This window comes from Lithobates pipiens, unplaced genomic scaffold (assembly GCF_037356315.1).
Source record: "Lithobates pipiens isolate NorthernLeopardFrog02 unplaced genomic scaffold, aLitPip1_a1.2 Scaffold_22, whole genome shotgun sequence".
Classification (NCBI taxonomy): domain Eukaryota; kingdom Metazoa; phylum Chordata; class Amphibia; order Anura; family Ranidae; genus Lithobates; species Lithobates pipiens.
In genome coordinates this window covers 323,462,366-323,475,871 of record NW_027507784.1, presented here as the reverse complement: position 1 = coordinate 323,475,871, position 13,506 = coordinate 323,462,366, and the positions used below count along the sequence as shown (strand labels likewise).

Genomic DNA, 13,506 nt, shown 5'->3' with positions numbered 1-13,506 from the left:
GCATCAATTTTACCAATCCCGATAATAGATATTTGTGGATTTGGTGAATGACATCCTCTATTTCTCTGCGTTATAATGATGAACTGATAGTGTACATCTCTACATCCCTTAATGACTGCAAGCTTCCCCTTCTCAATCCCCCCCCCCTTTCCTCCCCCTCTATTTGATTTGTGCTGAGTCTATGGAGGAGGAGCAGAGCCCTCCTTTACAAGGTAACTGTTGGATTCAGCAGAGCTCTGATAAATGCAGCAGAGCGGAGATGTGCTGTGGATGCAGGGATGCCTGAGCACTGGGTACCACTACGGGAGGACAGAGAGAAGACTACTCATCACCACCACTGCCTGGGATGTACCACCATATGATCTCTATGGCATGTGTGCTTAACCAGCAGAGGGACCGCCAATCTTAGTGCATGGGTAAGTACCGGACACGTGAGCCCACCGGTCACTAATGCATGGGATAAGGGAGAGAGAGGACAGTCTATGGGTTAGCCAGCATTCAATCTATTGCACCTTCCTAGATCTGCTACTTGGAAGGATCCACCATACCACCTTCGTGGCCAATGGGGACTTCCTCATTGCTATACTAAGTGACACAATAGTTACAAACTTCACAGCATTGGCACGATTAGCGGAGCCCTGGACCCGAAAATTTTTAATCAGGATCTGACTTTTTAGGCTCCATGACTTAAAAAAACGTTGCCTGTTTTGTGCTTTGTGTTCTGCATGTAGAAGCAGCTCAATGTTATCCTATGTGTCCATGCACATTAGAGGAATATTTTGAGTTTAACGTTTAGAGGCAAAAAAATCAAGTTTCTGATTGGAGCTTGGAGGCAGAAAAAGCGTAAAACTCTCCTAAACTCATCTAAACTTTGTACAAAAAAATGCTCTATATGAGCGTTTTTTTACTCCCAATAGAACAGATATTTTTTTAAGCCCAGTGTGCATGGAGCCTTATGCCCTGTACACACGGTCGGATATTCCGATGACAAAAACCGTCTGATTTTTTCCGACAGATTTTGGCCCAAACTTGTCTTGCATACACACGGTCGCACGAAGTTGTCGGAAAATCTGATCGTTCAGAACGAGTTGACGTATATCAAGTACGACGGGACTATAAAGAGGGCAGTAGCCAATAGCATTCGTCTCGTAATTTATTCTGAGCATACGTGGCACTTTGTCCGTCGGAATTGTCTACACACGATCGGAATTTAAACGATCGGATTTTGTTGTCGGAAAATTTTTAGATCCTGATCTCAAACTTTGTGCGTCGGAAATTCTGGCAGAAAAAGTTCGATCGAGCCCACACACGGTCGGATTTTGTTGTCCACGCGTGATAGGATTTTCAAACAACAAGATCCTATCGCACATTTTCTGTTGGAAAGTACGACCGTGTGTACAGGGCATTAAAAACAGCTCAACCAAGGTGTACCAGATGGTCTCCGGAGCTATCAATCAAGAGTTGATTTACTAAAGGCAAATAGATGTGCACTTTGCAGAGTTTAGTAAATGAGATGAAAACTTCACTTTGCAAAGAATATCCAATCACGTGCAAGGAAAAGGAAAAAAAAAAACACCTGCACCTGCTGGCATATAATTGGATGATGAAAGTCAACAGAGCTTCTTCACGTTTACTAAGCTCTGGAGCATCTGCACTTTCAGAGTGTACAGTCTATTATAAATCAGCCCCATTATGGCTCCCCATTGTGGCTCCATTCACACCTGAGCTTTTTTTTATAAGTACGCGTGTTGTGTTTGTGGTGCCGTTCGTTGTTAAAGGTACCCCATATGCGCCAAGCTAACGCACATTTTTCCACGTGGAAAAAGTGCAAAAAGTGCAGCAAAAAGCGTGATTAAACACACACGAGGCACAACATGGTAAAAAGCTACATGAGCTACTCTGCAAAAAAATTTTGCCTGAAGGGCAGCCTATTAACCCAAATAGGCTGCCCCGTGTGCATGGCACAAGAACCCGCACAAAATGTGCACAAACGTGGCGCGATTTTATGTGCATTCTCAAGCTGAGTGCAGCCTGTAAGCGATCTTTTTAATTCTATATATGCAACTGCTATACAGTATTATTCTGAATTCACTGGCAGCATTCAAGCCTTGATGAAGGGAGAGTTGTGAGCCTAAAACATGATGGCTTTTTGACCTCTTGTGCTGATTCATTCAAGTTTTGTGGCGCTCTAATTTTTTTAATGTTCTAGCAAGCTGCATCATACATACTAGGAGGAGTACAAATGGGGGGATCCATAGTGGAGAAGGATCTGGGGGTTTCGGTAGATCATAAGCTTAATAATAGCAGCAATGCCAAGCTGCAGTTTCCAAAGCGAGCAAAGTCCTTTCTTGTATAAGAGAGGTATGGACTCCAGAGAGAGAGATATCATTTTGTCCTCCTGTACAAATCATTAGTAAGATCTCATCTGGAATATGCAGTTCAGTTTTGGGCACCAGTTCTCAAAAAGGATATCGGGGAACTGGAGAAAGTGCAGAGAAGGGCAACCAAACTGATAAGAGGCATGGAGGAACTCAGCTATGAGGAAAGATTAGAGGAACTGAATTTATTCCCTCTTGAGAAGATTAGGGGGGGATATGATCAACATGTACAAATACATAAGGGGTCCACATAGTGAACTTGGTGTTGAGTTATTCACTTTAAGGTCATTACAGAGGACAAGGGGGCATTCTTTACGTGTAGAGGAAAAAAGATTTCATCTCCAAATACTGAAAGGTTTCTTCACAATAAGAGCTGTTAAAATGTGGAATAGACTCCCTGCAGAGGTGGTTCTGGCCAGCTCAGTAGATTGCTTACAAAAAGTCCTAGATTATTACCTAAATCTACATAACATAACTGGGCAGTGACATTTATAGGTAAAGTTGATCCAGGGAATAAATTGAATTGCCTCTCGGGGGATCAGGAAGGATTTTCTTTCCCTTGCTGTAGCAAATTGGATCATGCTTTTCTGGGGTTTTCTGCCTTCCTCTGGATCAACTGTGGGTGATGGATTATGTATATGGGATTGTATGATTTTTTTTTTTTTTTTTTATTGGTTGTACTGGATGGACTTGTGTCTTTTTTCAAACTGACTAACTATGTAACTACTGTATGTAGCATGACACATAACCAACATGACTATCCTGAAAGTACAAACCGAGAACAAGGATATAATAATAAAGTGCTGCGTAAGCTGTTGGCGCTATATAAATCCTGTATAATAATAATAATAAAAAACTGCACCTTACCAATTTTTAGATTTATGGCCCGTACACACGATCCGAAAATTGGGCGAAAAATACCGCTTTCGAGGCGATCGTACGATAATCGGATCGTTAGTACAGAGCTTTTGAAAGCCGATCACGACAGTTCATCCGATATTGTTTTATCGGACAAGCACGAAAATTTTTCTTGTATGACACCAGACCGTTACGATTTTCATTTAATCGGTACAATTGTTGTCCAAAAATACAATACAAATACACTACAACACATGACATCACTTCCAATTTTTTATTCTGTCATATGAGAATTTTAGTAACTTTAGTAAACTCTTCAGGTTCGATATACGACTAGCATGCAAAAAAAAAGGAAAAAATTAACAATCTAAAGTCCGATTTTTGGAGCATTAGACTGTTTTATTTCTATTATTTATTTATTTGTTATTATTATTATTGTTGTTGTTATTGTTGTTGTTGATTATTATTATTATTATTATTATTATTATTAATATTATTATTATTATTGTTGTTGTTATTGTTGTTGATTATTATTATTATTATTATTATTATTATTATTATTATTATTATTAATAATAATAACAACAATAAAATAATATTATTAATAATAATAATAATAATAATGATAATAATCAACAATAACAATAATAATAATAATAATAATAATAATAATAATCATTTATTTTTAGTTTTATTTTGTTTAATTTTTCAGGCATTTCTTTCTTTTATTACCTCCTGGTAACACCTGGTAGCACATTTCCTTCCTAGGGTGACAACGTTCACTCACTGTATTGTATTGAAGAGTAAGGTTGTCATCCTAGGACAGGAAGTGTTTTAGGACTCCGGGACACCTTCCCCGCTCTGGGTGTTTTGTAGTCCAAACACACTTCCCAATAACATTATTTGAGATAACGCAGCAGACAGCAAAGGACAGTGCTGGATTTATGGCAGGATCCACAAGTATATTGTACACCTATTAAACAAAATGCTTCCAACTGTGTATATAACAGGGAGCAAATAATAGAAGTTCATTGTTGGGGTTCACACACACTTTAATGAGATGCTTCTGATCAGCTTAACATTAAACCCAGAACCAAAAACATAATATATTGCAGCTTACATTAGATGTGAAGGCTGCATTTGTTTTCTTTTTTTTTAATTTAATTTAATTTAATTTCTTTACATTTATTAATTAAATAATAAAAAAATAGTGTTTACAGTGAAATATAACACAAATAATACTGCTCATATACATATTAGTTTCCTTTTTAGACTTGTTTACTGTCTGGTTTCCATCTGGTACCACTCCTCATGCAATTAGAGTGCCTCTACTCTGGATGAAGGAGCACAGGGGGCAGCAGCATTGTCCATCTAGGGGGAGGGGAGTGTTAGATGAGCTAGCATATTTAGAGACACTAACAAGTTGAAGTCTATCTCCAACTCACACTATATAATCAGTTATGACAAACAGTTTTTTCTTCTTTTTTGGGTAGAGCTGCACGATTAATCATGAAAAAATCGTGATCTCGATTCAAACCCCCTCATGATCTTAATCCAGCATTTCCAAGATTAAGTGCAGAGCCGTTCTCTGCTCACTGCTGACAGCTGTCAACAAAAAAAAAAAAAAAGCAGCCTGCCAAGTTTATCACAACATTGCTCAGCCACTGAGAGATAACTATAAACAAAGTATCATTTGGTTCTCTTAGATCAAAGGGATGAACCTGTCTGTAAATGAGGTCAGTTTAACCACTTAAAGACTAAACCTTTTTCTGACATTTGTTGCAAGTTAAAATCAGTATTTTTTGCTAGAAAATTACTTAGAACCCCCAAACATTATATATATTTTTTTAGCAGAGACCCTAGAGAATAAAATGGATATTTTATGTCACACTGTATTTGCACAATTTTTTACGAAAAAATACACTTTAATGAATTAAAAAAAAATACAAATAAACAGTAGTTAGCACAATTTTTTTTTTTATAATGTGAAAGATGATATTATGCTGCGAGAATCACGAATTAATCGTGATCTTTATTCTAAGTAAAATAATTGTGATTCTCATTTTATTCAGAATCATGCAGCTCTACTTTTGGGATAAAGGCTTTACATGAATAAATACAAGCTGATCCCTGTATGCACCCCTGTCATTGGTAAATGGTTTGTCTTATGTCCTGTAACTGTTACAGTGGAACCTTGGTTTTACGAGTAACGAGGTTAACGAGCGTTTTGAAAGAAGAGCAACTTTTAAAAAAAAAATCCTGACTCGGTTAGCAAGTGTTGTCTTGCAAAACGAGCAGGATTCAAGCCAATAGGGTGGGCAGTACCGCATTTGGCCAAAGGTGTGGGGGCGCCGGTGACACTCAGAATGGCAGCTCTGAACCACTCGGAAATACTCTGTTCTAGAGTGTTTCCAAGCCTTTCCGAGGGTTTCCGAGTTCAGCCGAGCCGTCCTCGAGTATTTCTGAGGCTCTCTGGCGCCCCCCACCTCTGGTCACATGCGGTATTGCATGTAATAGAAGTCAATGAGGAACTAATTATCTTCGTTTCCATTGACTTCTATGGGGAACTCGCTTTGATATGCGAGTGCTTTGGATTACAAGCATTCTCCTGGAATAGAATATCCTCATAATCCAAGGTTCCACTATATATCTGCAGGACAGATTGTTCTGACGAAAAAAGGCCAGACTTACTGACCAGTTTAGCAGGTGAAAATAAAATAAAATATATAAACAAAGCAAAAGAAAACAAAGAAAGCCTAAAAAGAGAAATGAATGCAGCCATTACCATTACAAGAACTGGTAATCTGCAAATTAATAAATGGTTGCTTTTGGGTTTAATATTACTTTAACATAATTGTGACGATAATCAGAACACTTAAAACATCTAAAAACATGGATTTTATGGTAAGTCATTCGGGAAGGTAACTGATTTGAAGATTCGTCATAACACAGGTGCTACCACCTGTCTGAAAATGCTATCTACCTGGCTGCTACTGGCTGCCTTGGAACACGCAGAGAGTGAAGTCAGATAATGTCATATTATGCAAATTAACCACTATTGGCACACTAATGATATCAATCTGTGGGACCAGGGGTGTTGCTAGGTCTACAAAAGATCTGGGGCTAGAGCCTGTAGCAGCGTAGTAAAGAAAGTCATACACTTGGACGGGCAAACACGTGTATATACAGTATTATACGTGTGTGTGTATATATCCCCAGAGAGCCCCCCATTTACATCAGGGTCCCCAGAGAGCCTCCTACTTACATCAGAGTCCCCAGAGAGCCCCCCATTTATATCAGGGTCCCCAGAGAGCCCCCCCTTACATCAGGGTCCCCAGAGAGCCCCCCATTTACATCAGGGTCCCCAGAGAGCCCCCCCTTACATCAGGGTCCCCAGAGAGCCTGCTCCTTACATCAGAGTCCCCAGAGAGCCTCCCCCTTGCACCATGATCCCCAGAGAGCCTCCCCCTTGCATCAGGGCCCACAGAGAGCCTCCTTCTTGCACCAGGATCCCCAGAGAGTCCCCCACTTACATCAGGGTTCCCAGAGAGCTCCCCTTACATTAGGTTCTCCAGCGAGCCTCTCCATTAAAATCAGGGTCCCCAGAGAGCCCCCCCACTTACATCAGGGTTCCCAGAGAGCCACCCTTACATTAGGGTCCCCAGCGAGCCTCCCCATTAAAATCAGGGTCCCCAGAGAGCCTCCTCCTTAAAATCAGGGTCCCCAGAGAGCCCCCCACTTACATCAGGGTCCCCAGAGAGCCTCCCCTCCCCTTGGGGACCCCTGCAGAGACTCTGGGCTATGGGCCCCAGATTCGGGGCTATAACCCCAAAAGCGACGCCACTGTGTGTGACTAACAAAAGCTGATTAGGCACAGCAGAGGATGCGAAATGCAGCATCACTGGCATCTCTGTTATACATAAAACACCAGCTAACTACTACTTTGAGGTGCAAAAGTGTGTTATGTATCACTGTGGGGTTGATTTACTAAAACTGAAGAGTGCAAAATCTGGTGCAGTTGTGCAGGGTAGCCAATCAGCCAGTGGCAGGCCTGTCCTTTAGGGGTGCCTGAGTGCCGCCCCCCATCCTCTCCACCCCTTATATGCAATAGATAGATCCATGTATAACATGAATCTATCCGCAGCCGCCCCCTATTCATGTGTCCGGCCCCTTCTGGGTCACCAGGCATATGAATTACAGTTTTTTTTTTTTTTTAAGAAAAAGAACCTGATTACAGCCAGAGGCTCTAATAGGCTTTAAAATATGGTGGACTCGGGCATTATGTCTGGAACCCACCCAGGTGTGTTGCAACAGCGAATGAAAATTCCCTGTTGCAACACTGATCCACCTCCCAGCCAATCGAGAAGCAAGTACGAAACCTGTTTCCCGATTGGCCAAAACGTCAGGCGATCCTATTGCGTTTAATTATTTTTATTAAGATATTATACACATAAAAACATTCCACAACATTTCATTTCAAAACCATATATACAAGCATACACAAAACATTCATAATAAACAAACAACAAACATGGATCTATCTCAAAATATTCTCCAAGATGTTAGAGATATTCCACCATCTCCCCCTCTCATCCCCCACCCCAAAGGAGAGAAAAAAAAAAGGAAAGGAAATAAAAAAAAAGAAAAGAAAAAAGAAAAGACAAAAAAGAACAGAAAAAAAAAAATTGGACGCCTAGCGCCGGGAGGAGCAGGGAGGAGAAACCACGGAAGCTGCTCCAGCAGAGGACACGGGAGCAGCTTCCCCGAGCCCACCACGCTGGAAGATGGGCCAGATCCGACTGTTGCTCTCACATCCAGGGTAAGGACAGCGGGTGTTGGTGGTGGGGAGTGTGTTAGTGCCGCGGTGCGGGGGGGGGGGGGTAGGTAGCAGTTGTGCTAGTGCCGCTCCATCGGTGGCCGGGGGGGGGGGGTTTGTTTGCCGCCCCCCCCCTAAAAAAAAAAAAAAAGCCACCAGCCGCCACTGCAATCAGCTTCCAACTTCAGCTTGTTCAGTTAAGCTTTGACAATAAAACCTGGAAGCTGATTGGTCTCTGTGCAGAGCTTCACCAGATTTTGCACCCTCCAGTTTTAGTAAATCTCCCCCTCTTTGTGACTATAAGGGACGGGATACTAGAGATTAGCATGCTTGCTAACATTTTAAAGGGCCAATCCACACGAAAGTAGTATTTCGTTATTGGGTGGAGAATCGTGGGCTCTGTCAACCTCTGCTTCACATAATATAATATAATATAATATTATATCATATAATATATTAGAACATAACATAATAGAATAAAATTGTAAAATCCAGCACATATTTACATAGTTAGTCCGGTTGGACAAAGACACAAGTCCATTTAGTTCAATCAATAATGTTCAACCGGGAACGACTCAGCAGACCCAGGCAATCAGCCCAGAGAACTCAGCAGAGTCCCCGAGAAATAGAAGAGACCGCTGTTTTTTTCTGGCATCAAAAGTCTGAAATATCACTTTTTGGGCGGAGTGATCCTTTACGAAAATTTCTTGAGACAAAATATGTCTCAGGAATGAGAACACTGATGTACAGCAGATCACTAATTACATCAAAGGGACACTAAAGGTTCGTGCTTTTTCACCTTAATGCATCCTATACAGCCCCCCCCCCCTATTTTACTTACCTGAACCATGGAACTTGTCCCACGGGGATGCACTCTCTCTCTCTGCAGGGGGTTCTTGGCTCTTGATTGGATAGATTGAGAGCAGTGCAGCCATTGGTTCCCGCTGCTGTCAATCAAATCCAATGATGCGCCCGCCGGGGGCGGCGGGGCTGGACCAAGTCCTGCATTTGGCCTCTATGGACGCCAAATGCTGCACTTGGGAGCATGCCCTCAAGGTATCTTCTTCCAGGGTGGGGGGGAGCCGAGAGAGCCGCCGAGGGACCCCAGAAAAGCAGGTTTGGGGCCACTCTGTGCAAAACGAGCAGCTGCACAGTGCAGGTAAGTACAATATGTTTGTTATTAAAAAAAATAAAAAACTAACCTTTAGTGTCCCTTTAAGGTTTCTTTCACACGGAGGCGCTTTACAGGCGCTATAGCGCTAAATATAGCGCCAGTAAAGCGCCTCTCCTCTCATTCCAGTGTGAAAACCCGAGTTCTTTTGCACTGGAGCGGTGCCCTTGCAGGACGCTAAAAAAAGTCCAGCAAACTGCATCTTTGAGGTGGTGTAGGAGCGGTGAATACACAACTACTAAAGTGCCCCTGCCCATTGCAATCAATGGGCAATGCCACCAAAGCATCGCTTGCTTTGCGGGCACTTTTAATTACTTTTCGCTTGTAAGGGGGGGGGGGGGGGGTTAAAAGCGCTCCCGCTTGCAGCCAAAAAGAGCTGCAAAAACGACGGTAAAGCAACGCTATTTTTAGCTGATGCCCGCCGCAGTGTGAAAGCGCCCTAACACATTTTTACTGCACCGGCAATGCTGTGATGCCAATTAATTCTACAGCATAATATTACATTTTCAATAGACATCTGGGGGCCTCCAGGGCACAGAGCAGTGTTAGGAGCTGCTGACTCCATGCAGACTCCTTCTACAGACTCCAGGTTTGTTGAGCAGAAGTGTAATCCTCTGTATACATTGCAAGGATTTCCCCTCTGCGCTTTTATCAGATTTATATCTGCTTCTGAAACAATTGATGTAATCCTTGCCATGTCCCCAGTGTGGCACAGTCTGCCCAGTGCTGTAATGAATAAAGGAATATCTTTACCCAAGCAGCAGTCTTAGAAAATGTCTCATTAAAAAAAAAAAAAAAAAAAAATCAACGCCAATGACAGGAGATGTCTGTTATTTGTCTTCAGGTTGCGCAGGCTTCGAGGGCCATGAGTGAGCTGATGAGGTCAGCAGTATACAGAATACAACCTTCAGAATAAAATAAAAAAAGTCATTTCCAGTATCATTCGAGGCCCATTCACACCAGAACACAGAGGGGTTTATGTATAGAACAAATCACTGTGTGAATGCTGTGCACAGACATCATGAATAATATCTTGTAATGTGTCTAATATGTGTATTTCCTATGATTGGTAGCGCCACCTAATGGCCATAATGCGGTATTTTCCTGATTGTGGTATTTAAAAGAAAATACTGCATTATGGCCACTAGATGGACCAGTATTGGGGTATTGCCATATTTTCCTGAAATACCGTGTTTCCCCTGAAAATAAGACCTACCCCAAAAATAAGACCTAGCGCTATTTTCCAGGAAGGCTGCAATATAAGCCCTACCCCGAAAATAAGCCCTAGTTTAAAATGCTTGTAAAAGCCTATAATCCACTCTATTACAGTAGTACAATGTGTGTGTTCCTGTAATATAATTGTGGGGAAGAGAGCTCCGGCGGGTCACAGAAGCGAAGAGCGGCGCTATAAACGACAGAAACACACACATTGTACATTATATGGTACTGTAATAGAGTGGATTATAGCATTTTACAAGCATTTTAACTCAGTTCACACTGGGGAGTCCTGTCAGGCAGAGAGAGAGAGGGGGAGAGAAGACAGAGTATTACATTGTAAGACCTACCCTGAAAATAAGCCCTACTGTGTCCTTTGTTGCCAAAATAATATAAGACCCGGGCTTATTTTCAGGGGAAACACGGTACCACAGTCAGGAAAATATTGCATTATCGCCACTAGATGGATCAATTGTGGTATTTTCCTGAAATACAATTAGCAATATACAGTACCTCATTATGGCCACTAGATGGAGCTGGCGATCATAGAAAAGACCCATATTAGACACATTACGAGGAATATTTAGGCTGTGTGAATGCTTCAGCAAATTTTTTTTTTCTGAATAGACCCCACAGGGTTTCAATTTTGAGGCCTGCTAGTGGATACCATGATGTACTAACATGACCACGGTGCTCTTCTCTGCATTAAAGTAGTGCATTTGTTTTATCAGAGATTGCTGCAATGCAATTCAGAAAGTCCAAGAACCGAAAAGAACACAGAGAAGGGCATCTGAACTAATAAGGAGCATTGGGGAACTCGGCAGGAAGGAAAACTTCTGGTTTATTTTAATTTCCTGGTATGAAAAGTATTCTCTGCAATAAGAATGAGGTGGAAAGATGGAATAACCAGATCCACCTAGTGGCCATAATGGGGTATTTTCCTGATTGTGGTATTTCAGGGAATATACCACATTATGACCACTAGATGGAGTAGTATTGCGGTATTTTCCTGAAATATCACAATAAGGAAAATACCTCATTATGGCCACTAGAGGGAGCTGCATTCACTCTTTTATTTTTTCTATATAAATAGACCCCACAGGGTGTCAATTTTGAGGCACGTTGGTGGGTTCCATGACACTCTAACATCGCCACGATGCTCTACTCTGCATTGAAGTAGTGCATTTGCTTTATCAGAGATTGCTTCAATGCAATTCAAAAAGTCCAAAAAACGAAAAGAACACAGAGAAGGGCATCTGAACTAATAAGAGGCATTGGGGAACTCAGCAGGAAGGAAAACTTCTGGTTTCTTTTCACCCCCGGGTGTGAAAAGTATTCTCTGCAATAAGAATGAGGTGGAAAGATGGAATAGACTTCGAGTGTTTCGAACAAGTATAAAAATCAATAAAAAAATCACTGTGTGAATGCTGAGGCATTTATAAGATCTTGTAATGTGTTTAATATGTGTACTTCCTATGATAACCAGATCCACCGAGTGGCCATAATGTGGTATTTTCTTGACTGTGTTATTTCAGGTAAAATACCACATTATGACCACTAGATGGAGCAGTATTGCAGTGTTTTCCTGAAATACCACAATAAGGAAAATACCTCATTATGGCCACTAGATGGAGCGGCATTCACAATTTTTTTTTTTATAAATAGACCCCACATGGTGTCAATTTTGAGGCACGTTGGTGGGTATCATGACACTCTAACAATGGCCACTGTGTTATATTATCATATATGTTATCATATATCATAGATATATATCATATCATATCATATATGATATCAGAGATTGCTGCAATGCAATTCAGAAAGTCCAAGAACAGCAAAGAACACAGAGAAGGGCAGCTGAACTAATAAGGGGCATAGAGGAACTCAGCGGGAAGGAAAACTCCTAGTTTCTTTTCATCTCTGGCTGTGAAAAGCATTCTTTACAATAATAATGAGGTGAAAAAAGGTGGAATAGACTTACAGCGTTTAAACAACGATATAAAAAAATAGATAAAAATCACTGGGTGAATGCTGGATTAACCAGTTTTGTGATATTTTTTCTGAAATACCAAAATAAAGAAAATACCTCATTATGGCCACTAGATGGAGATGCATTCACACAGTAATTTTTTAAATGAATAGACCCCACAGGGTTCTCAATTTTGAGGCACGTTGGTGGGCTTAGCACAGATTGCTGCAATGCAATGCAGAAAGTCCAAGAACCACAAATAACACAGAGAAGGACAGCTAACAAGGTGTATGGAGGAAATCAGCAGCAAGGGAAACTCCTGGTTTATTTTAATCTCCGGCTGTGAAAAGTATATTTTACTATAAGAATAGGGGGGAAAGTGGAATAGAGTTCCAGCGCTCCAATAATTATTATCGATTGTTTCAGGAAAGATTGAGATGATCAACAGCTTCATCTAGTGGCCATAATGCGGTATTTTACGGCTTGTGGTATTTTAGGAAAATACTGCATTATGGTCACTAGATGGGGCATTATTTTCCTGAAATATCACAAACAGGAAAGCACCTAATTATTGCCACTAGATGGAGCTGGCGATCATACAAAATACACACATTACATTACAATACATTACAAGGATTATTTGTAATGGCTGTTTTTTTAATTCTAAAAAAAAAAAAAAAAAAAAATACTGTGTGTGTGTGTGTGTGTGTGTGTGTGTGTGTGTGTGTGTGTGTGTGTGTGTGTGTGTGTGTGTGTATATATATATATATATATATATATATATATATATTTTTTTTTTTTATTTATTTATTTATTTATTTATTCACTGCTGATTACTTGGCAATAGTGATAATAATAATTGAGTGTAAAAAAGGGATTCCCTTTGCTCTACAATGATATGCTCTTCCTGTAAATGTAGCAACTTTCTTGTTCCAATAAATTACATAGAACTCTGATGAGAGACACGTAATTCATTATGTACTTCTAACCCCTGTACTCTGTAAATAAGACACTTCTGAGCCCTGCACTCTGTTTATTATGTTCCCCTACACCCTGTGGGTTTCATACCCCTGACCCCTGCATTCTGTCCTTTACATAC

At 40.9% G+C, this 13,506-nt stretch overlaps 1 protein-coding gene across 1 annotated transcript in view; it reads left to right on the top strand.

Moving 5' to 3' along the window:
- The first annotated feature begins 233 nt into the window (after positions 1-233).
- Positions 234-13,506, top strand: part of LOC143924969 (galanin receptor 2b-like) — a 28,356-nt gene continuing 15,083 nt past the window's right edge. The window contains exon 1 of the mRNA XM_077449526.1: positions 234-416. Coding sequence (XP_077305652.1) covers positions 413-416 — 4 coding nt within the window. The 5' untranslated portion in view covers positions 234-412. The remainder of the gene's footprint in view (positions 417-13,506) is intronic.